At 39.1% G+C, this 25,126-nt stretch overlaps 1 protein-coding gene across 4 annotated transcripts in view; it reads left to right on the top strand.

Annotated features, from left to right (window-relative positions):
• Positions 1-25,126, top strand: part of PCNX1 (pecanex 1) — a 76,656-nt gene that overhangs the window by 11,110 nt on the left and 40,420 nt on the right. Inside the window, exons 4-8 of one of the 4 annotated variants that reach the window (XM_026038586.1) lie at positions 2,431-2,476; positions 3,223-3,312; positions 5,028-6,725; positions 16,411-16,543; positions 21,026-21,210. In XM_026038586.1, the coding sequence (XP_025894371.1) occupies positions 2,431-2,476; positions 3,223-3,312; positions 5,028-6,725; positions 16,411-16,543; positions 21,026-21,210 (2,152 nt within the window). The remainder of the gene's footprint in view (positions 1-2,430; positions 2,477-3,222; positions 3,313-5,027; positions 6,726-16,410; positions 16,544-21,025; positions 21,211-25,126) is intronic. The other 3 variants (XM_026038588.1, XM_026038587.1, XM_026038589.1) reach the window with 3 other exon arrangements.

The following is a 25,126-nucleotide window of genomic DNA, read 5'->3' as shown; positions in this document are numbered from 1 at the left end:
AAAGTGCCTTTTTCCGGTGGTTTGTTTCTAGCTGCTCCCACTTAGCATTCCTTCTAGTTGCTCGTGGATCAGCATACTATCCCATCAGAGAGACTCCCTGCTGGGTTAGATTCTGATTTAGTAAATCATAATGACTTATGGTGTAAGAAGGCAGGAACCATCGACCACTGGCTGAGGTTTGCTCCTTCTTTTGGTATCAGTTAGCCATTAGATAGTTCAAACCATAATATATGAGGTCATCCTTGAGTTCTAGCCTCTTACTCTTACTCTCTCCCCATTAGTTTTAATCTTGGTCGGTTAGGTGTGTAAGAGGTAAAATGCAACTGCATGAGTTTTGAGGAAGTTTCACTTTAATCTCATCTTAGAATGTATCCACTGCTTGCCATGCAGCATGGCTTTCTAAAAATTATGTTTCTGACAGTTCAGACTGACATCTGAAATATTGATTTGAGAATGTCCAGCACCATTTAAATTGCTGGAAATGAAAAGACTAAAATCTTTTGATTACATGTGTAAGCTCTTCCTTCAGACACTCCAACAAGGGTCTGTTCCCCCCCAGAACAAGGCAGTAGAAGGGGACTGCAGTACAGCAGATGGAAGGGCTGAAGAGCTTGGCTTTCTCTTGAATTTAATGCAGTTTCATTATGCTCTAGTTGCTTTGTGATTTCACTGGGGAAGTTGTTCCATTCCTTTCTATATTCACAAGATGAATGCATTGGACTCTGACATGCATATGCTGTCCCATTTATTTTGGCTATGATGCTTAGCCAGTCATGGCATTTTTTTTCCAAGCTCTTCATGGGGAGGAGTAGATTAGCTGGCCAACCTAAGGTTATTCTGCCAGTGAGCAATGCAGTAGCAGGCTGAAGATAAAGAAGCTATTTTTGCATGCAGTGGAAATTCTCAGTGCGATATTCCGTTAAGTCTCTGGGCAATATATAGGATAGCATAATGTTAGGCTGATGCTGGTGTTCTGGAAAAGATGACTGATGCTGACTGACTGTACAATGCTGTTACGCAGCATAGATATGCTCTAAGAGACTCTTCTGAAGAGAGCAGGTATTTTGTAGTGTTCACGGGACACTATGCAAGAAATAGAAAGTGATAGTCCCTATAGGAAGAGCGGACCCAGGTGGGGGTTGTGGGTCTCTGCTCTTTGGAGCGGGATCTTCTTGATGCTAGTAACGGTTCTGATGGTCAAGCCTGGGAAGAAGCTTGGTATCCCTTCCTATGTGCTTTAATGGTAATGTTATAGCGGAACTAAAACCAGTGTTACAGGAAGGAGGGCTGTGTTGAGAACATGTCTGTGCTGATAAAAATTAATGCTTGCTACCTCCTGTTATGGAATTTTCCATATCAAAAGAGTACTTGAACAGTAAATACCCAAGTTCCGCTTTTTTTCCTCCCTTTTCCTCCAATGCTGTACATTTGCACTCAGCTGCAGGATCTAAAGGCAAAGGAAAGGAGGGGGGATAAATGAAATACAGCCGAATAGCTAACTAAAAACATTCATGATGTAGTAGTGAAAACATGCATTTTTTATGTTTAGCATCTGCTTTTCTGCATTACATGTCAAACAGCTGATGTTCTATAGTGGCCAAGTAAAATTTGCATTTTGTTTGCTATGCTTGAATTAGTAGAATTGTCCATTGGATGTTATTAAAAAGAAGATGCAATAAATTCAAAACAAGATTTTGAGTAAAAGAATAGATCAGGAATGCTGCGTAGTCTTTCACTAATCAGTTTGCTTGCTTGGAGGGAACTGAAGTTTGTGTACTTGGGAATGGCTTTCAAATGAAAAACTGTGTTTGAAAATGAGAGTAATAATAGCATAATGATCAATTTAACCTAATCTAAGTTTATTCAGTTACCAGCAGGGATCATCCTGCTGTCTCCCATGTTCAACTTCCCGTGCTTTCCATGCACTCGTGCTTGAGTTCTTCATTTACCTGGTTACCTCCTTGACAGACCTGAAAACTAACCTCGCCTAAAACATGCAAATGAAGCAGTTTCTGGAGATTTAGCTCAATACTATGTTCAACAAATAAGTGCTTTATTAACTTGTTTTCTTTAAGCATTTTAGGCAACTGTATACACTGTAATAAGCATTCAGCTCCTATAGTAGTCCATCCCCATAATATTTTAAATGAAAGTTCAAATTAGAAATTGCATGTTTAAAGTCCTTGTGTTTCAGTCACTGGCTATAACCAACCTGAAGCAGTGCTGTGGTTGGATGCATAGGTTAGATGTCATCATTATGTTTGCAGTAGAAATGTTCTGAGGCAGAAAAGACTTCACAGCGGTTGTCAGTTTTTGTATTTTTTTGAAAATCTCTGCTATATCTTGAACTACATGTGTTCTTATAATGAGAAACAACAGCTGTGTCATTTCTGAAAACTTGCAGCTTTTTAAATGCAATCTTGTTTCTAGGTTGGATCTGGGTTATCTCGTCTGGGAACGGCAGCGACCATCAGAGGTGAGATTTTTAGCTACCATTTACTCTTACAGTAGCATTTCATATCAGCAGATAGTGTCTATCTTGTTTAGCCTCAGAACTTTGAGGCAAGTGCTGCCTTTTCCTAACAATAAAGGAAGAAGTCTTCCTTGGTGTTGTGTTGAATGGCTGCTTTTTTTTTTTTAATCTTATTCAGAGTTCCACGCAACCAGTGACCCTTCCATTGTTTTGATATTGCTGGTTATTCAGCATCTAGCAAAGTTGTTCAGAACAGTGATTGCAAACATCTCTGAAAATGACTTATTTGTAATAGGGAAATTTTCTACCCTGTCGACCAAAGCTGATAAAATGATTATTAACAGGAAGTGAGGTTTGAATTTTTGTCACCTTCCTGATTTTTTTTGAACTTTTTTGTCTTCAGAAGTGCTTAGATAATCTCTTCTTTGTCTTTATTGTCACCTGTGTGAAAAGGAATATTCAGATATATTTATCTCTCAAAATAGTGTTACTTCCATTGGGTTCTGTTTCATATACTTTTCTATTTCTTCATGGGGGATCTGTGTAATTGAACAAAAATTGGCTTGTATTCAGAGTGAAACAAGTGGTGTAGACATTCTTCACAAGATTAGAAATATCTTGTGTTACTTAACTACTGTAGTTCAACTCCAAATAAAGGCAAGAGCTTTTGTTGAGTGAGAAATGTACACTTTCCGTACGTACATGACTGGGTAATTTGATCAATAATACTCTTGTTCTTACATTTACAGGAGATACAGACACTGCAAAGACTTCTGATGATATCAGTTTAAGTCTTGGCCAGAGTTCTAGCCTATGTAAAGAGGGGAGTGAAGAACAAGGTAAAATTTCTTCTTGCTGAATATTAAACATGGTATTTTATTACCAACATCTTAAAGATGCTAAAGAAATCTATACAGTTTCTTGATAGAATCTAGAAAGGGTGTCCTGAAGGACTCTCTTTTTCCTAATTACTGCTAGGTTCCTAAGATGCATGACTTAAATCCTTTTAGCTTGACTCTTTGCCTGTGTGTTTCATGTTCTAGCACTTTACAGTAAATACTTGTTACCTGCTATATACCTGCCCCCTTGCTCCTGAGAGAGGCATATGCTTGTATGTCGCCAGACTAGAGTTTTCTGATCATAGAAGTTGCTTGGAATTTGTGGAATTTTTGTGATGGCTAATGTGCTTCTCTTTCCTGTGCAGCCAAAAGGGTGTTTTTCACATCAGGCCTGCTTTTCCTGTAAATAAGCTTGCACAATGTTCTGGTTTTAGACGTAGACTCCATGTAGCTAGACTAAGTAGAGTTTTTTAATATAGAGAGTTTTGTGGTTGTGTTTCCTAATATGGAAGGAAGCTTGAGTTCTCTGCTTCTACATTTCTGCAAATTTTTTCAAGTTTAGTGGTTTGTTTTTTCCAGTTTACGTTTAGCTTTGTCCTAAGAAAACTCTGCCTCAACTAAAATGGAGCTTAAAGCTGTAGAGAAGTCCTTTGTTTGCTGATTCAAAACACCTTGTGGCAATTAACAGGAGGCTAACTCTGGGAATTCTAAGTGTAGCTGTATCTCTTTTTAATCCATTTCAGCAGACAAATTCCTTAAGTCTGTTTGGGGTTATGATTGCATGATTTAGTAAGAAATTCTGTTTAAGGTTCATTGTAATGGTGGTAATGCTATGATAATGAGCAGCAAGATTTTGCTTTCAGCTAAGTAAGGGAATTATTGGCCAGGTCTCTTAAATTACACATATGCTAATCACTGTGTTCAAACTTTAGCAATTATAATAATTCAGTTTGGTCTCCAGATCTTCTATTTTTGGTGACAGTCCCCAAAAGGAGAATAATCTCAATAATTACTCTGCATAATAATGTCTGCATGTCACACTATTAAAAGGAAACTCTTAACTGTCAGTAATAATAAAGATTGTGTGCAAGACCCAACAGGAAATTCTAGTGATTTATGTCAGTGGCACGAGTTTTAGAAGTTAGAGGATCAGTTTTACTAGGGTGTTAAGTGCTTGTTTTTGCAAAGCTGAAATTGGGAGCTGTTCAGAAGACTCTCAGTAATTTTGCAGTCAGTTTATTGCAGCCCTGATCAACCTGTTCAAGTGTCTGAAGGTGCTTGCTGACTGTGAGCTCTGACTGCCCTTTAGTAGACAAGGGGGTTATTATATGTTGTGGGGGGCAATACATTACCTTTTCCTCTAATCCTTTGCAAGTTTATGCAAGAGACATGATAAAAGATAGGGTTAGACCTCTTTGCATATCAACTTTGGAATACGTAATGTTGTCTGCAACATGAACAAGAAAGAAGGTTGGGGTTTTGTCAGAATCTGTGTCATCTTTTATTAACTGCTAGGTTAAATATGTTCCTAACAGCTTATTTAAGGAAAAAAAAAGTCACTCAGCTTTGTTCAAATGCTAGAAAGTGTGTTTTTTATGGTAATTAATGCATAGTACTTCTCCATGGATTTAACTGCTTTTTTACTTTCGGATATAATCAAGTAGTTGTAAAAGTAATTGCAGAACTTTAATATTCTCAATTGTATCCTGAAACAGATTTGGCAACTGATCGGAAGCTTTTTCGTCTGGTGTCCAATGACTCATTTGTCTCCATCCAACCCTCGCTCTCCTCTGGACAGGATTTGCCAAGAGACAGCAGTGACAAAGTGTGCCTCTCGAACAACCAGCTTGTGGACCAGTCCAAGTCTAGTGCATGTGACACCGAAGTCGCTTCGCTTATAACTTTGCATTCTCACTCCTATAGAAAGGATCACAGACCACGAGGTGTACCAAGGACTTCTAGCTCTGCTGTTGCTTTCCCAGATGCTTCGCTAAATGACTTCCCTCTCTATCAGCAAAGACGAGGACTAGATCCTGTCAGTGAGTTAGAAGCTTCTAAGCCCCCTGTGGGATCCAAAGAGTCCTTGGCTGACAGCTCTTGCATTTCAGGAGTCTTTCAACTGGATGACATTCTGAAAAGCAGCAGCCCCCAGCCATTAGCCAAGGGTGGGAAAAGCAGATCCTTGAAAGCAGACAAAAGTGTGGACAGTCTGAGAAGCTTGAGCACCAGAAGTAGTGGCTCAACAGAAAGCTATTGCAGTGGGACTGATCGTGACACTAACAGTACTATCAGTAGCTATAAGAGCGAACATACAAGCTCAACGCATATAGAAAGTGTGCTGTCAGAGCACGAGGAGGAGTCTCCTAGGGAAGAAAAGGACCGCAGGAACAAGGGCTGTGGTGTGGACTCGGAGGATGACAGTAGCTCCACTACTGACAAAAGGACTAGTAGTGAAAGGACTACTGTGGAAGCGAGCACCAACAGCGGGGCTCAAGGGGCAAGGGGTTCCAACTCCTCGGATGAAGTGCAGGGCCAGAAAGGTCTCAGTGCTTCTGCTGCCGAGGAGGCCAATAAGAACCCCCATGCCAATGAACTGACTACACAGGTTGACAGGCCACCTGGGAAAGCAGCTGAACAAAGAGATGAGCAGAGTGAGAAAACAGCTATGTTAGTAGATTCAAGAACTTCTAAAGAAACAGGTGGAAAACACAAAGAAGGAGACGTTCGACCAAAATCTTCTAGCTTAATTCATCGAACAGCCTCTGCACACAAATCCAGCCGGAGACGGACAGCAAAAAAGCGGGCTAGCAGTTTTGACTCAAGCCGGCACAGGGAATATGTTTCCTTCCGAGGCGTATCTGGTACTAAACCCCACAGTGCTGTGTTTTGTCACGATGAGGATTCCAGTGATCAAAGTGACTTGAGCAGGACGTCAAGCTTGCAGTCAGCTCACCAGTTCAGCAGTGATAGCTCTTCCAGCACCACCTCTCATTCATGCCAGTCACCTGAGGGGAAGTACAGTGCTCTAAAGACCAAATACATTGCTAAAGAGCGTGGGGGCACGGACGCTGAAAACATTCACAAAACCCACTTAAGCTCTGAAGGAATTAGCAAAAAAAGATCCACGCGACGGACTTCTAGCACAAACAGTGCCAAGAATCGTGCCAGAGTTTTAAGCCTGGACAGTGGTACTGTGGCTTGTTTAAATGACCCACATAGCTTAATGGCACCAGGTAACATAAAACAATTAACCACTTCAAAATCTGATTTGGAGGCCAAAGAGGGAGAGGTGCTAGATGAGCTATCTCTGTTGGGAAGGGCTTCACACTTAGAGTCAGTCACTCGCTCTAGGAATAGCTTACCAAGCCAGGCTACATTTCCTGAAGGAGAGGAACAAGAATCAGCAAGTGGAGGTAAGTAACTGAACTACCAGAAGTAACCTTGCCGTGTTTTGTTAATGAGTCTGATATGTGTGATTTAAGTTAGAAGGTAATGCAAGTAACCACGACTTCCAGTTTATGTTCTTGCCCAGTAAAGCGGGCAAAGTACTTCCTTCGTCTTGTCCTGCGAGATCTACAGAAATGGGAGTTGAGTTCAAAGAAATGTTATGAAATGTATAGGTGGTGGCATTGCGGACTTGTTATTGATAGCCTTGGCTAGCTACTGCTGTGTCTTACAAGTTGTGATCAAATTGGATGTGCTCCTCTCTATTGCTCAAAAATATCAAAGCAGATGTCCAACAAAAATAGTGTTGATTAAGACTATGCAGTTTAGAAAATGAAAATGCAGAATTGATTTTTTGTTTAGATTATTTTTCTACTATGGCTTGAGATGGTGCTGAACTCCTACCAAGCTTGCTTGAACTGTGCTTTTTCATGGTGGTCTAGCTACTAAACTACATTCTCTTCGATATTTGATTTTGCTTAGCCTTGTCATTGTTCAAGTTGGCTGTACAATGTTGTTTATGTTAGGATTTATGTGGGGTTTTTTTTGTCCTCATTATGAGAACATACCAGACTTCCTGTGCCAGGGAGAAGAACGCAGCTTCCTCTTACTTTCTAAAATAATGACTTTGCTTGGTATAATGTGAAGAATAAGCTAACTGGTCAACTGTTTGCTAATACTTGTTGCACCGCTTCACTTTCTGTTGTTAGTTAGCCAAACTGACCGCATTGTCTGCAAAGCACTTTTGTGTCCTGGAAGATCAGTGAGCTGAAAGGAAGTTTTCAGAGTAGCATGTGATTGCTAATCATTTTGGGCTGACTCCTGGGATTGTTTCTTGGAGACAATACCCACCTGCGAGGCTGGATCCTGCTGACTGGAGGGCACAAACAGTTTCTAACATTGCATCTCCTATGAAGAGATGGATATCTTGGGAAGAGACGGATATATTGGCAAATGTGTAACCAATTTACTGACCTTGCTGCAGTATTTAGATTGCTAAAACCCAATGTTGTGACTGTCATACTATCATAGAAGTAGAGTCCTCAAGACAGTGAGAAGTAACAATTCTTTTGTGACACTAGTTTAAGAGCAAGCTTTAAAAAATGATACCATTATTTTTTGGGAAAAGTAATTATAACATTGTGAAACTATTATCTGTTGATTACTGCTCAAGCCTGACTAGTTTATGACTAGTCCTCCTCAGATACCTCAACTATATTAAAAAGAACTCCCATATACAGACTGTTTTTCTCTCTCTTATTGCTAGTAACTGTCTTCTGCAGTAATTTTAATGAATCCAGGTTGCCCTTTCGGGACTGACTTAGCAAGCTGAACACTTGAAATGTAATTGTCTAGTTGTTAGTAGAATGATAGTTCTTTAGTATTATATCTACTGGGAGTAAATTTGATTAATAAAAGGGCTTCTTTATGTATTTAAAGGACTTTATATATGACTCTACACTTCATAGTATTAAGTTTAATTTCCTTTGGGCTTCTGTTATTACAGCTTTGAACTGTTGAGCATCTTTTCTGATAGGCAAAGGGAGGTTAATATACTTTGTTTTACTGAATATGACAAACTTGATTTGCTCTTCAGTTAATAGTCTGTGAAAAAATTCCTATCTATTACCAAATATTATGATGAGACAAAAAGCGTATGATGCAGGGAGGAATGGATTCACAGTTGCTTTAAAAACTAGTTTTAATGATGTATAGTCTGTGTCAGCTTACCAGGGAAGTCGTGCTGCTGTTCTCTTCAGTGTCCCCTCTAAACTCTCTACTGTAGATAAGTATCATTTTGAAGTTGGTAGTATGTTTTATACATAGAGAGCAATTGAATGGTTCTTCCCTATGGGCCTCAAACTGTACTTAAGAAGTCATCTGAGTTTAGGTTATCCAGACCTGAAGATACTGAATGATTGATGACACTTGCTGTATCTCATGTTTCCTATTGCTGGAGCTAGGGAAATATTTCATTTGTTAATGCAAGAAATGAATGTTATTCTGTATTGCTGGAATGAGAAGAAAGATACCAAATACTTTTAACCTGAATCATTGCTTGATATCTGTGTAGTCATGTCTAGCATCAAACCACTATTACTTGAATTTCTGTTCCTGTCTCTGAATAATTCCTTCCTCTTGTCCTTAAAAACAAACAAGCAAAAACAACCCAAAGACCAGTAGAAAACAAATTGAATTACATATGAATTTTCAAATGGCTGTACTTCAGTTGTTGCTTTCTTCTCCAATTTAAATGCAATTACTATTAATCAGAGAAAATCTTTTTGACCTTTTAGTCTGCTAAGTTGCTTTTAAAGCCAGCTTTCCCTTTGAGTCCTCTTCCTTTTGAATGTTTTTTAAAGCCTTGCCTATGCATGGCATAAATATCCATCATACAAATAATGTCTGTACATGTGTATGTAAAAGTTGAATTTCCTTTTTTCTCCTATTCATCTGCTATATGAAATGTGACAGAGGATACAGGCTGGATGGGAATCCTAGAGATTCTCGTCCAGTCTTCTGTTCAAAGGATTGTTTTATAGTTTTATCTGTCTATATATTTTTAATTTCTGTTTCACATGTGTTGGGTTTTTCAAATAATGAATTACTCACAGATGCCCACTGGATAATCTTAAAACTGATATCAGTATTCCTCCACCTTTTTAAAGCAGCAGCTATAGCTTCCTAATTTTCAAATATGGTTTAAAATAACAGCTGTCATTTTATACTTGAGTCTTTACTGAAGTAACTAAACAGTACTTCGTACTTGCTCACCTAACCATGAAACGTATTTAATGAGGGATATGAGCTCTAATCTTTTACTAAGCAGGAGTTCATACAAATTTGTTCATTATCTTGCATAAGCAGATACAACTAGCAGTTTCATTTCTGTTATTCCAGGAAGTGGTGAATGAGTTTTGTTTTCCTTTTAACAAGTTAAGGGTTTTCTTTGAGTAGAAATTGAGTTTCATTAAAGCGAAGACAGACAGTACTTGACAAGCAGCCCTTGAAAACATGGTAGGTAAATACAGTAAATGTGGTGGAGCTATAACAAATCAAAGGGAGAAAAAGCCTTGCCATAGTTAGTACTTAAATCAGCTAAGAGCTGTTAGTGAACTGGTGGTCCGTGGTCAGATTTCCAAAGATACTTGTATTCCCAAAAGGTGGAATAGGCCTCTGGTGTTACTTTGAAAATATCAATAGAATATTTTCCTGTGCCTGTTTTTTTCCCAAATGTGTTATTCATAGATCTCAATTTTGAAGGAATTAATTTAGTGCAGTATATGACAGTGTTTTGTAAAGCTAAAGCTAACTTGAACAGTTGAACATGCTCTCCTAATTCTGTGTCACTATAAAAGCTGCACAGTTTAACTTTTTGCACTCTTTTACAGTTTATCATTTCAGATTTAATAGACTCTTTAGGTATTTGAGTTGCACATTATTCTGGAAAATAAAAATGCCTGTAATACTATATTTCCTTTTTGCTTTGTGGGCCTCTGTACAGGTGAACAAAATATTCACATGAACCTGGTTTAGAATCTTGCCTGTTCTGTGACATACAGACACACGTTCATCTTTTTAGTCTGAGTCTGTTTGTGTGTATGTATCTGCATAGCCTATCTACATGTAATCATTGGAAAGTACTTTTCCCTAAAGCCACAATCAGAAATTAGGAATTCTCTGCTCTGCAGCAAGTTGCTCATGTCAGCTACTACCAATATATCACTCTTTATTTATTATGTAGATGTTACATAGCTTTAACCCATCACAGATGGTTGCGCATTCTGTCTGTGTTGTAGAGGTCTTATGTGCTTCTGGTGACTTGAAGTCCATGTGTTTATTTTTCTGTATGTAATTAATACATTTTCACAAGATGGGTTTTTGATGTGTTCTTTGATTATCCACTGCTTATCACTGAAACTACTGAATCAGTTTTGCATAGGTAGTTAAATTCTGAATTTAGAGAGGATAGAAATGATAAAACGTGCATGAAACCCTAATATCATCTAATTTTGTATATTCAACCTGTTGCTATTTTTATATGGTTACCAAGACCCTTTCCATAATGGTATTGGATTAAGTAGGTTAGCCAGCAGAAAGGACTGTTTTGCATTTAAGGTTATCTGAACCTAAAAACTGTATTTTACTCCTGTTCTATAAAGTCTTGATTTAAGATGCCAACCAGCAATGTGCCAGACCTGCGCAGTATTTGACTCAAGACTGAAATAGAAATTTGAATTTTGGCCTTTCCCGATATTGCTTGCTGTTTCTGATAGTGATTATAATATATAATGTAAGTGAAAAATTAAAGTAGAATTGAGCCTTGCTTATTCTACTATCTCTGGTATCGATTTGAAAATTTGTCTTATCAGATTTCAATCCAGCCTACAAAAATGTTTGGTTTAGTGTTCGGAACAGATGGCTTCATGGTCATGACCATTCCCCGCTTGAAAATGTTTCCTTAACAGATTGCTGTAGCACTAGCTCGATGTAACTGTACATGTTCCTCCAGTCTTTTCTTGAGCTTGTTTTTTTTTGTGCTTTAGCCACAACAGTGGAGTCCTAGGCTTTGCTGCATTTTTTTTCTCTTCTGTTTTTCTTCTCTGTGACTACCATTCCTTTCTGAACTGTGCACTGCTTTCCTCTGCCCTGTTTTCCAGCAAAAGCTGGTGTAGTAAGGAGATGTCCCTGCTTTTCAGTGTTTTCCTGTTTGCCACCCATGTCTCCATTTTTAGCTTTCTTTGGAAGTTGTTAATAGGTATATTTGTTAAATGTGCACAAGAAGTTATTGCTATAAGCCAATACTACTTTTTTATCATCAAGGAATAATGAGAAATCTCTACAGTTGCAGATCATACACTGATTTATATTTCATGGTGAAATAATAACTATGTATTGAGTACAATGACTGAACTGTATTTCTACTCAGAGTTTCTGCACCAGCATACATGGAACATCTCATGAGCTTTTTATAGTTTTAAGGCATATGAGAATCCATACAGGTGATAAGCTTACAAAAACCTGTGAGAATGGGGTTATTAACCAATAAATGCTTCTGTATAAGAAACCAAGTTTCATTAATTTGGACTGAGTGTGACTGTCAAATTGCACATCTCTGTTGCTGCTGAAGAAAGTAGGGGTTCCCTCAAATTTCCATCCCAGATAAGACCCTATATATATATAGATAGATAGATAGGTGCTTGATAATTGACCATGAAATTTTTTTTTGGTTTGGCAAAAATGTGTTCAGTGTTGGAAGACAGATTTCATAGCTCTTCTGAATACCTGAGCCATATGCCATTTGTTGCAGATCTTGCTGAAAATTTGTAGAACTGGTTATTAAAAGTAGTTGAGAAAAGTTCCTGTTAGTAAAATAGAATATCCAAAGGTCATTCATACAGATTTTCCTGCAGAGGTTTGGCTATATTTCATCTGAATAATGTTTAAATGACCTAGACTTCAAGTAATGTGACTTTTCTTTCACAAGAAGAGTGTGTGTTATGGGAAGGTGGTATTGTGCTGTGATTGTGTTCTTGTAAAAGTCACCAATCTTTTGTCTTTGCATTTCTGGGTTTTTACGCTAATAGAGCATATGTCTTGCCCTCATACCATATCTTCCCAGGAATCTTCTAAACTTTGAAGAACTTCTCCATATTTTAGAATCTATCAGAGGTGCTGTGTTTGGTATGTTTGGCCTACCAGAAATTGGTGGCATGAAAAATTTCAGTTTTCCAGTTTGTGTTGAAAACAGTGATGCGTAAGTGCGGTGATGGCACTGTCTATTTTGGCTGTTAAGGAGTGTGACTGTGTATCCATGAAAGAAAATATTTGCGTTCTGTATTTCTTAAAGCTAGTTGTGGTAGATATTGCAGTGTATGACTTGATAAGTCTTCAGGTCTTTCCCAAACATTGAGGAACTGTAGAGGTTTTCATCAATAACACTTGCATATGTGCTAAAAAGCTTGAAGAAGGTATAGCCCAGAGGCAGGAAGTTCAGTCAGTGCTCAAGCATTTCCAGCTGTCTGGTACAAGAATGTGAATCACAGTTAATGTAGAACTCTCTGGAGTGAATTTTAGTTATTGGGAAAATATCAGCACAAGTGCATGGTGACAGAAAGGTATCCTCATGATCATCTTTGGAGTGCTTCTGACTTTTGACCTTCTTCCAAGCAGAATACTTTTTTAAAATTTCACTGTATTTCATGTAATCCATATCTGTATGCATAGTTGCATTAGCCAGTCCAAAATTGGAAGCAGTGTTTTTCTTTTGATATGCCGGCTTTAGTTTTCACTTGGGATATGTTACTTAAATTGACACTTAATTTCACAGGTGTGATAAACTTTCCCAAGTACTGGTTTAAATTGGTGGCTGTTCACACTCCAAGCCCTAGCAACTAGTATGGAAGTTTCAGGTACCACTTATTGAGCTTCATCTGTGGATAAAACCTGAGTATGGACACATTTATGGACCCTCTTTTAATGGGGGGTCAGAATTAAAGCCAAGCAATGGAACAGTTTCCAGAGGAAGCAGGAATAAAAACATGGCTATTTTAAAGGGGAAGAAGTAGTAGAGAGTTAAATGGAGTAAGTCTACACTACATTTTGTTGCTTTCTCTTCTTTCTTTCTTCACAGGGGCTTGGGGAGGGAGAGGAGAGCCTTTCCCCTAAGCACAGTGGCAGTTTCATAGCTGAAATTCTGGAGGAGAGAGTTCCCGAGCAATTTCACAGGATGATATCCTATTACAAGCCTCTTTCTTCCTTCTGGTAGTTGGAAATGGGTGTTTACGAGGGATGAGTTTGTCAGAGTTGTCATTAGGCCCCTCCCTTTGATCTCTGGCTCTGTATTTTTAGTTTGTGGTTTGAACTTCAAATCCTGATCTGTTCAGGAACCGAAAAATAACACGTGGGTCTCAAATATGTATGAAAATTAAAGTGCAGAAGTAATTCCTACTGAAATTTCTTAGCACGAATGAAGTGTAGTGCTTAAGTGCAAACTGGAATAAAACAGAAGAACACAAAGAAAAATGACATTACTTTGTGGAAATCTTACCATACTTCCCTGATTTATTTTAAAAAGTAAGCAGAAATGGTCAAGGTAGAATTTATGTTGTTTATCTGTATTAGATCCAAATTTGTATCTGAGCACAAATGTTGGATCTTCCCTTTCTAGAATCTAAAAGGTCTTTCAGACAAACCATAATCCTTGTTGCTCGCTTGGCTTTTTTGACTCTCTCCATCGTGTTTCAGCATGTAACTTCTTGAAGTGCTGCACGTGCTCTGCAGTGACGTGGAGCTGTTGGGGCTGAAAAGTTCTGCAGCCCTTTCAGAAGAACTCACGGACTGACTTAGTGGCCCTGAATGTCATCAGCTGCGTTCAGGAGGAAAGTGTGTGGAAGATAAGGATTGAATGTGCTTAAGTTTTAAATCACAAACAAATATTCTAGCCCACAGATGATGTGGAGAGTAGATAGATAAAACAGTTACCCTCTGTAGCTTGTATTCAGTGCCCAAGTACATAGTAATTTTGATGTGAAAGTTTTTTGAAAAAATCCTCAGGTGTTTCAGTCTTACTGTCTCCTCAGGGCAGTGTCAGACAGTCCTTGAGGCAGACTTGTTTTAGTCATGTCTGCACTGTGTGGGAAGGTCCTCCAGTATTTCTGGAAGCTGGACTTTACTTCTTGCATGCTTAGTGAATAAAGGAGATAGCAAGATCAAACCAGATGTGTTCCCTGTTAAGTATCTTACCTTGAAGCTTTGCTATTGAAGACCACCCTTGCTAAGTGGTTGCTCTCCAGTAGTAATTAAGATGCTTCCGTTTTAGTGAGGCTCAGTCACTTTGTTCTTTATTTTGTGGTGCTTAACTATTGCCTGGCTGCATGGAATTCCCTCTGCATCTCAAGTCAGTGGTACCTCTGGCCTAAATTTATACATGTTGGAAAAATTCAGTGTTGCAAATTGCTGTCTCAGGTTAATGTGAGACTTTAACCTGTTGTACCTTAATTCAATCCAGCAGGAAGTCAGGGTTAATTCGAGCTTGCTTGATGTGCTTCACTTCCTTGCCACTTTAAATACAATAGCTCTGGAAAAGTCCATGAAGAAATTAACAATTCTTGCTTTAGAGGATGGCTTGAATAGGTTGTGTGTTAAAGTAAAGCTGAAAGCTGTATATTGAACCACAAGTAACTGAGTTCTTGTTGAAATCTACTGAAACACAGATATTTTCTGTACTTACGTAGAGTGAAGCAAGAGTTGTGGAGGGACAAGGGAGAAAGTGGGCAATCCCATAGTTCTCAAGGAAAATATATAAAAGGACTGAATTAATGATGTCTGTGATAAACTTTGGCAGTTTGGTAACAAAATGCTTGTAACCTTTAGACTGGTTGTTGTAATACTATGTGATGTTTTCACGTAGCTTCCTGTATTTTAAGGAAAACTGCTGATTGAAGTTTTCTTCCCTAGTGTTCACTTGACAGCCCGTTGTTTGAATTAGGCTCTAGCCTGTCCATGCAGTCCCTGTTGCTTATGCTGTGGGAGTCACGTGTAGCCGTGGCAGCTTGTCAGTCCACACCGAGCAGTGTTAGAGCCAGCTCATAGTCCTTGCTAGTAATTTTGCAAGCTTAACTGGCAGGAATTTTGTAACTTGGGAAACTTGCTTAAGTCAAGATGGACTATTTGACTGTGAGCCTTTTGACCCTCTCTCAAAAAGTTGTTCCTCAAGCATTTTCTCTGCATTTTGGCTTGACATTTTTTTTGCACTCTTATTAACAGGCTTCTTGTCTGTTAAGCTGCAGTTTCTAATGCCTTCAAGATTCTGTTCTTACTCTTGCACTAGTTTCATGTGCAGCTTTCCCTCTTCCTTGCCCGCTTGCCTACCAAGACCTGTTTTCCTTTTCTCTGTGGCCCCTGCATTTGAAGTTGTCAGTAGCTCTCTTGGCTCAGAGGAGGGTTCTTTGGGAGCATAGGCACACCATGAAGCAGTCCAGATCTGAAGCTGTGGAGGAGGTCCAGTTTAAACTCAGGCTCGGAGCACAGGGAGAATTTGACTGGAAAAAAATCTAAGGTGACTCCTCCGAGTATATACAAAAAAGTGTATGTTTTTTTGTGTGTGCACAACCTGCTATGTGTTCGTGTGTGTGAGAAATATAATGTACAAACCTTAAACAGAAGTTATTCTCTTGCTTAATTGCAAAGCCCTTTTCCAAATCAGTGTTGCTAGTATAAAAATGAGCACTCTGTTAAGCATGTGTTCTGTGTTTGTGTCTTTTTTGTCAAATTTGTCCTCCGCAGAGGTGCGATGTAATGAACTTCAACCCTGTCGCTTGGCAAAATTGTAAAAGTCAGAGCAGATCGTTATGGTGAGGAGTGGCAAACAACCTTACTAGGTTGTTCTGAGTCTTTCCTTTACCTATTAAATGGAGAGATTGGTGTCTCTTCCTGTCCAGTGTCAAAGGAAATGTTTGGGGATATCTCTCTCTTGCACCTTGGCTTTTGGCTGTGTCTGAGGCAGGTTACTCGAGTAGCTGGGGCATAAGCTACTTGTTGCAAGTCAAGTTGGCTAACTTTGGGAGGGACAGGGGGAAGAAAGGAGTCTTAAGTTACTGTGTACATAACTAGGATGGGTTCTTCTTTGACCTAAAGTCTGTCTTGATGCAGCAGCACAAGCCAGCGAGGAGACTGTCACATTTCGCCGTGAACGCAGCACATTTAGGCGTCAGGCAGTACGACGCCGGCACAATGCAGGGAGTAACCCTACCCCTCCTACATTGCTCATCGGATCACCCCTCAGGTAGGGTATCTAAATGTTCCACCGTATTTAGCATGCATGCAGCAGACCACTGCTCCCCACACCCACCAGTGTTGCCAGAAAAACACCTTTTTTCTTCCCTTCCCACCATAACTTCCTTGAGCTGTCACTGCATGTCACTGTGGGCTTGTTGAATTGTGCATGTATATGTGGCACTATTTTGGAAACGACCAGGATGGCCAATCTCTTAAAACATTATAGTTGGTTTCAGATTGATAACAAAATGAACTAATGCTAACAAACTTAGACTGTTTTCTCAGTTTTAACGAATATTCAGGAGTAGTCCTTACTTCCAAGCAAGGAGGAGGTCCCAAGAAAATACTGTTATCTGTTACTCCTCATTTTGTTTTTCCCTGGGGAAGTGTTAGTGATGGAGGGACATAATCACTCTTGACTCTCTAGATGAGAGATCTAAGTGAGAGATGAGCATTATAGTGAAATGGCAGATCGCTATAAGGAACTGTCACACCTGAAAAGCTTGACAACTAAAATAAGTGTTTTATAAACAGCCTGCAATTTGATTTGCAGCAGAAAATGAGTTAATATTCTGATGATATTTTTATAAAGCACATAATATTGCTCAGTATTAAATCTAACTGCACATAGCATGTCTCAGCAGTGTATACTCTACATGTGTATTCCAGGGCTCTGTAAGCTTCAGACTCCCGTGGTAACAATTTTGAGCCTAGTGATACGTTGCAGACCCCAGCATTGTGTGTTCAGCAGCCACTGTAAAGTAGAAATCTATTTTCATTTCACTGCCATGGCTTCCTACCACATTGGAAGATGTGGCAAGCAGAATGTTGCCCTTAGTCAAAGGAGGAGTCCTGCATCCTTATCCAAGTAGCCTTTCTTCCAGTTACATGGCAAATACTCAGCATAATGAGAGAACCACATTGGTTCTCAACTATCATCCGCCAGATACTAAGCCAACTTGTCACAGTTTTTCAGTGATATCTGTACTTTTTTTTTCTTAAAGGATAAAACCATAGAAATTTTGTCATCTTTTTGGTATGGCTGAAATTCCTATTAAATTCCTACGTAGCCCTCGGCAGGAGGATTTTGCAGTGGTACCTGAGATCTAACAGACCAAGGATTAACTTTGGGCATGTTATAGACTGCAATTAGTAAGGTGTGTTTTCACTAACTGGTACAGTATGTGGTAGAAATGAAGCATTTCAGTTAAATCTTTGGATTCTAAACTTCTGTTCTTGCTTAAACATTAAGTTGGTGAATTACTTTGTAGTAAGGGATGTTGCAATAACCTTTGGATATCACCTTCGTTCTCCTTGCTCTCTCTCCCTCCTCTCTTAGGGTAGTAGTGCAATTTTGTCTCTTGTGTAAGAGGTGGTATGAAGTAATTGGAGAGCAAGTAACACGTTTTCTTTCTCCTAGACAGGTGGAAAGTGAGGCAAAGGGAGGGCTCTGTTTTAAATTAAGATTGACTCCTGCCCTCTTTTCAAGTGCAGTTATTAAGGCTTATAATTTATGTGGGCAAGACACTTGAGGATTAAAGAAAAAGGAAGTAAATGTCCTGGCCAGATAACTCTGGGCTTTTTTGCAATATCTGGATTTGTTCTTTTCTAAAATAAAGCAAAGGTTAATACTTTATGAGCAGCTAATCAGTTTGAACTGCAGATGAGAGAGATTTGCATTATATGGGTAATTTATTTTTTTATGTGCCACTAGAAGAAACAGCTCTTCAGTAACAGTAAAGTATCAGTTTGGTGCATAAGGAAGAAATGTGAGGTAGTACAAGAATTTTTAGCTATTTTGAAAGGCTTCTGTTAGATGACTTACTGGAAATGTACAGCACTTCTGGTTTGTGCCAGTGTGAACTACCTAAGTGCCATTCTTAATTTTGCTAATCCATATGACTTCAAATGTTAAACTACTAATCTGTATTAGACCTAATGTTACTTGTCTTATTCTTGACACAAAAATATAATCTCCTAACTTTTTAGTTCTTGCATAAAATGGATATAATTGGGATAGTCCCTTGGAGCCTATTGAGCTCCACCTGAATTTTTCTACCTACTGTTAAAAATACTTCTATCTTCTATGAAATACTTAATAAAAGAGATGCTGGTGTTTTTAAAACTGTTTGTTCGACAGTGAAAGGCTGTCTAAAGTAAAACCTGGCCAAGTAAATTCTGCTTGTTTGGCCCTAGATACCAATGTATTTTTTGACTTAAACTCCACCTTCATCCTACTTGATTATCAACAGTGTTCTTGAGCACTTCAAACATTCATTTACTTTCGCATCCCTTGTGCTTAATGATGTGCATGTGTGTCTGAACTGAGTGCGCTGTCTCCAGTATGATTATATTTTTAGAATTTTTGTGATTAGGCAGAGATTTAACTCTTTTATGTATCCATGCAATCTACTAACAACATTCTGCCCTCTTTATGCCAGAAATGGACTGATACAATTACTGACAGGACAACTTGTATTTACCTTCTGGTATTCAGCTATCCTTTAAGGGAGAGCTGTGTTCAGCACTGTTATGTTGCTGATGATACTTAAGGAAGACAAGGAAGGCTGATGCATCTGTGAGCTGCCTTAGGGCTTTTGTTGCCATGCAGCTCACTAAGCTTGTCCACAGCAGCAAAATACTGAATTAAAATTCAGACTCAAATGTATTAGAATACAGTAATGATGACTGGCAATTTTGTTACCTCATCAGCTGTATGCATGTCTGCTTTATCTTGCATGGGCTGTTCTTAACACCTATTCTTGTGCATATTAAGATATTTTTTTCCCAGTGATATTCTAACAAAAAAACTGAAAGGTTTTATAGACTATGTTACTATAAGCAAGCACAAGAGAGACGTGGAGATTTTAGAGAGGATCCAGTGCAGAGCGACAAAGATGATTAAGATAGAGCATCTATCATATGAGGAAAGACTAAGTGAGCAGGCCTTGTTTAGCCAAGAGAAGACTGAGAAGAGATCTGATCAATACATACATGAGGGGAGAATGTAGGGAGGAAGGGGCCAAACTCTTCTCAGAGGTGGCCTGTGACAGGACAAAGGGTAATGGGTACAAGTGGAAACACAGGAAGTTCTGTCTCCATATGAGGAAGAACTTTTCCTGTGAGGGTGATGGAGCCCTGGAACAGGCTGCCCAGGGAGGCTGTGGAGTCTCCTTCTCTGGAGATCTTCCAAACCCGCCTGGATGCCACCCTGTACTCAGGGTGTCCTTGCTGGAGCAGGGCGTTGATCTAGATGATCTCTAGAGGTCCCTTCCAACCTCAACCATTCTGCAAAAATGCCAGATGATCCTATCCCCCAACTCTAAAATTTTATTTTTCTCTTCGGCTTCCTTGCTTACTCATTGTAGAATAGCATCATGCTGTATTCAGTGAAATGTAAAAAGCAGCAGGTGATAGTTTGTGTTCTTGATGACAGAACACAGAGGAATGCTCGAAGATATTTTTTATGATAAAAAACACAAAATAGCAATCCTTTAATCTTGTGTAACAAGGTTGTCTTTTGATTTGATCAAGTAGCCTGTGAATAATGTATGACATATAGCTTCTTTAAATATGCCAAATGAAAGGTAATAAACCCACTAACATTGCAAGGTAGAAGTGATCTGCAAGAATGGCACTTTGAGACTTTGCTATGTTAATATTGAACAAGATATTCGCAAAAAAAGCTAAGTTGGTTAAATATCCTAGTAAATTAGTTCTGAAGTGGGAAAGAGGTAAAGAGAGCAAGTGACACTTTCAGGCATTGTCTGCTCATATGTCTGTAAATCTGCAAATATCTCTGAATATCTCTGAAGCCTAAGTTGAATTTAAAAAAATGGCTTTTGGTGCAGGTATGTGTTTATGCATAGAAACAGAAGATTTTTGTGGTAGGAATACTGAGATACTAATTTACTGCAATGCTACAGAAATGAAAGTCTAAAATTGAGCTAATGAGTAACAATATTGCCAATTAATAATTTTAAATACATTCAGAAAAGAAGCCAGTAGAGTCAGAATTAGCTGCAGTTAACTACCAGGTCTGTAACAGTGTATGGCTGCTACTTAAAGACATTTTGTAGAGTAGAGATGGTGGATGATGGTCCTGTTAGTCTGACCAAAAAAAGCCCCCAACCTACAAACCCTTGAACTTTGCTGAGCAAGCCGTGCATTTTCAGGCCCTCAAGCTTGCTTTTGTGCCCACAGATTAACGCCCGTAGAAAAGACTTGGAGAGAAGTTAAAACACAGTGACATATCTGAAAGCAGTCCAGGATCTCTAAAGCTGCTGTGGGAACCAGACAAACAAAATGCTTGACTCTAGAGCTCATGCATTAGTGTAACCCTATCTACCAGCTTCTTAATACCCTCCTACCTCTTCACTTTGACTTTCGAGGGGGAAAAAAAAAAGCTTTGTGTTGCTTCACTGCTGGCTGTATTTTTTCCCCACGTCTTCATCCCGGTAACGTCTCCCCAATCCGTGTTTTTTCGTAGCCTTCAAGACGGTCAGCAAGGCCAGCAGCCCTCCTGCCAGGCCGCAGTGCAGTCGTGCCCCCCCTGCCAGGCCGCTGGGCTCAGCGCTAGCACCTCCTTGCTGGTGAGAAACGGCAGCGTCCACTTAGATGCCTCTCATGCCACTGCGTCTGCTGTAGGCGGTAGCAGTTTGCACGATGACCTTGGTATGCAGGCCTTATGTAACCTTGGTGGCATGGACGGTTTAATGTGGCAGGTGGATGGGTAAAGGCCGCCTCGCGCCTTAGTTCCCTGCCTCTTGCAGTCGCTTTTCCGGGCGCTTTCTCGAATGAATGCACTGGGGGAAATGTTTTTACGCCTTGTAAAGATAAATAACGAAGATTTGAACACGTGTAATGCAGATGCTACTGTCCTAGTCTGCATCGCCACGGATAGCAGGGCAGAGATTGAAATCAGCTTTGGGGGCCTGTGGTTCTTTGTATATGTGGGGGGGCATTCATACTTCTTAGAGGACTCTTAATCTTACCCTCTTTTCCTTTTTATTTTTTGATGAGTCTTGTTCAGCTGCTGTTTAAAAAAGAAATTGCCATGTGAAGGAAGAGAGTTTCTATGCACAAATTACTTTAGCAACCTGAGATCTTATGATGATCACAACTTTCTTGTATCAAATATCTGCAGCTTATTTAGTGCCCCATGGTAGTTCTTTTCTTTCCTCCCTTGAGCGGTTTTTCCATTTTGTATTAAATATCTTAAGTCTTTATTAGCTCATCTTTTTCTCTGCAATTAATAAAGTCTCTATGGCAAAGGAAGTTAAGATGGTTGTAATAAGTGACTGGCTGATGTGACCCAGTAAAGAAGGGGTAGATAGGGAAAAATTCCTGGCGGGGTGTTTGCAGTAATCCATATGTGACCTCAATTGCTTATGACTTCTGGCATTAATGTAGAATTCCTGCTTAAAATATTAACATGGCTGTCTTTAGACCTGATGTTCAGTACTGACACAGTATTTTGGGCAGCTGTGTATGGAGTTATATAAACTACAGGTTAGCTCAGATCACTGATAAAAGACTTGTGCTAAACACTATTGCTAAAAGGGAAATGAATAAAATCCTACTGTGCCAATGAGGAGGATTTCAAGAATTGCAAGCTGTGGTGGCCCTTAAAATATGAAAGTAGCTGTAACTTGTTTACCAAACTGTACCTTCTAGTTGTAATATAAAATCTATAGCCAGACATCCTGTGATAAATATTATAAAATGAGCTATAGATGTGGGAATTGCAGTTAACTGTTCTGCTTTAGAGCCTGTGGTTCTAGCAGTAGTTTCTAGACAGAAAAAACAGAATTTAGGATTATATGTTTCTGAACTATGGAATAATACCTTTTTTCAAGCATACTGAGGCTCAGGACTTCTTACAAGCAAGTTCTTCTGAGCTGTTTATGGTGCTTAGAGCAGAATGGGGCGGTGCATTGCCAGGGCGAGGCACAAAGCTACCAGGATGCATTCATCTAAAAAGCTGATGTGCAATAGAGATTTATTCTTGACTTAAAGCTCTTTAGCAGTTCGAAACATCTGTTTAGAAACCTTCCCTGAGTGAAAACTGTTAGTATAGGCAAGATTGACCCACCCCCTTTTTACTTATTTACTTTTGAAAATTAAATCTTCTAGTTGGTATGGCAGACTTCCCAAAATTCAGTGGTGTGAACAAATGTGTTCTCAAGGAGATGTACATTTTGTGTGAGTACTCTTTGCAGAACAGTCTGCAGGTTATTGTTTTTGCTCTTTTGATCTAAATTACAATAGAGCGAAAGGTTGCCCTTTTTGTTTTTATTTTAATTGTTATGCTTCCGTTAAAGCCATGTAGATAAAAGGATTTCTCCCACCTGTTTTTTCTCTTGCTTAAATCCTACTAGCTGTTTTTTTCCCCCCAACTCCATGGAAGATAAATAGAGCTTATGTTAATGTACATGAAAAATACTAGCATTCCTTGTTTAGTGTACAAGTATAACATCTACCTTTACTTCCTTTCCATTTACATGTTGATGTCAAATTGCAACATGATGTCCAGTTGTCCTTGGAAAGCAGGCAGAATTTTGATTTGAAGATTCATGTCTGTCTTTTGTGGCTTGTTAAATGAAGGGTGTGTCTTAGTGCATTATACCTAGTCTCCATGCAGTCCTATCAGGCAGGTAAAAGTGTGGAGTAGTGGAGAGCAAGGCCAAACTGTAAGGAGCCCCTCAGCAGAGGCTGCAAGCCCTGAGCTATTAACACTTGTCCTGAGCACTGACCCTTCTGCCATAGCTCTCAAAGGAGTGAAGCTTCCTAGCAAGAACAGTTGTCTGATAGTGACTGTTTTATCTTGAAGACTTGGTGACCATGTAGACCTTATCTTGAAGACTTGTTGGGCACTCTCCTGCCCCTAGGAGAAGAGGTACTTTGAGGTCTTATCTTGAGCTGTACCCTAAGGTAGAGAGAAGTTTATAAATTACTCTTGCTTCATGAGGGATGAGAAGGGAAGAACATGAGTGGAAAAAGAAGCTTTGTGTGGAACAGTAAATGGAGAAAATGGTGGGAGAAACACAGGACAGAGTAACAGGCTGGATGCCATAGCGTGTTACAGGCAGGATCAATGTGATCTCCACATGAATCCAGAGAAGTGGGACGGGGGGGCGGAACAGGCCATGACTGAATTGAATTATAGTCTTGGGAGCTAGTTCTGGAGTTAGCTAGCCCTTCATTCTCACTAATACCTAATACTTGGATAATTCACAAATTGCATTTCAGGAAATAGTTTAGAATCCAAGTAATAAATTATTAGAGTAGATGGCCAGTTTCTGAAACGGGCATGAAATGGCAGCGTCTTATCCTCAGCTACTGACCTTTTAATGACAGAATGTGCAATTGCTCTTGTGATTAGAGATCTAGTTATTTGAAGGTCTGCAATACAATTACTCTGTGGCTATTTGTACCATACGCAAATGATATCTGATTTATGTATTAGATTAGAAAATTTCCCATACTATATTAATCAAATTGATCTGTGTATATATTTAAAAGTAAAATTCTATATCAGTTCATCAGTGTCTTTTCAAAATTGTGCTTTACTCCATGGCTTATTTAGCATGCATGGGAGAGTATTTTCAGAGGTACAGGTAAAAGATGACACTGAGTTGTATATGAAGATTAGCTTAAAAATAAACTACTAGGAAGTGTCCAGAGTCCAAAAGTGTAAGTTTGCTGCAGCTAAAAAGAAATTTCTTAGACCTCTGAAAATATTTCTTTGTGCACTAGTCTCTTAAATTCTTACGACTTCACTGGTTGTCCTGACTTGGTTTTCAAGAAGTACTGCAGTGAGTGGCAGAGGAATATATACCAATGGTGCTGCAGGCTTCAGCTGTTAATAGCGTACAGAAACTCCATTTTAATTGGATGCAAGTCACTTAAGTGCCTTTCAGGCTTTATCTGGGTAAGCCCATCAGTCTGCCTTCGTTGATTCTCCAAGTTGTAGAAGACCAGTTCATGAAGGCCTGTGTGTGAGCCATTACACTATCTTTGGACTCGGTAGTGAGTTTTTTGTTCTTGGAAACAAGCCCATATGCTCATTTTTTCCTCTTGCTGTGTCAGGATGAAATTGTAAGCTGGGTTTAGTAGTGCAGTACATGCAAGTATGGCCGAGCTAGAGTTGCTTTTGTAGTTCATGTGATGGTGTTTTGTCTGTTTGTTGAAATCAATTAATACAGGTCTCTTTGCCAGGTATATTTTATTGCACCGCAGTTAAGCAATACTTAAATCAACAGTGCAGATACAGAAATTTGTTGTAGGCTTAAAGATGAGTTGGGTGCGAGGAAGCTATAGGTATTTTATGCTGATATTTTCTGTAGTTAGCAGATGCTGACATTATGTAGCACAGTTCAGTGAACTTAACTTTTGAGATGCTCATCTGATACGTTACCTCAGCCTAAGAGAAATATTTTTTTTCAAGTAACATTTTCTAATTTCTGTGACCACTTCCAGAGTTAAAAAAAATCAAAATTTCATTGCCAGGATCTGATTTGACCTATATAAAAAGCGTAAAGAACTTAACATATCCCAAACTTGCTTGTTTCTTTTAAGAACTGATTAC

The sequence above is a fragment of the Nothoprocta perdicaria genome, unplaced genomic scaffold (assembly GCF_003342845.1).
Source record: "Nothoprocta perdicaria isolate Ctin4 unplaced genomic scaffold, notPer1 scaffold_213, whole genome shotgun sequence".
NCBI lineage: Eukaryota > Metazoa > Chordata > Aves > Tinamiformes > Tinamidae > Nothoprocta > Nothoprocta perdicaria.
The sequence above is the reverse complement of the archived record's forward strand: the minus strand, read 5'-3'. Positions and strand labels throughout refer to the sequence as shown.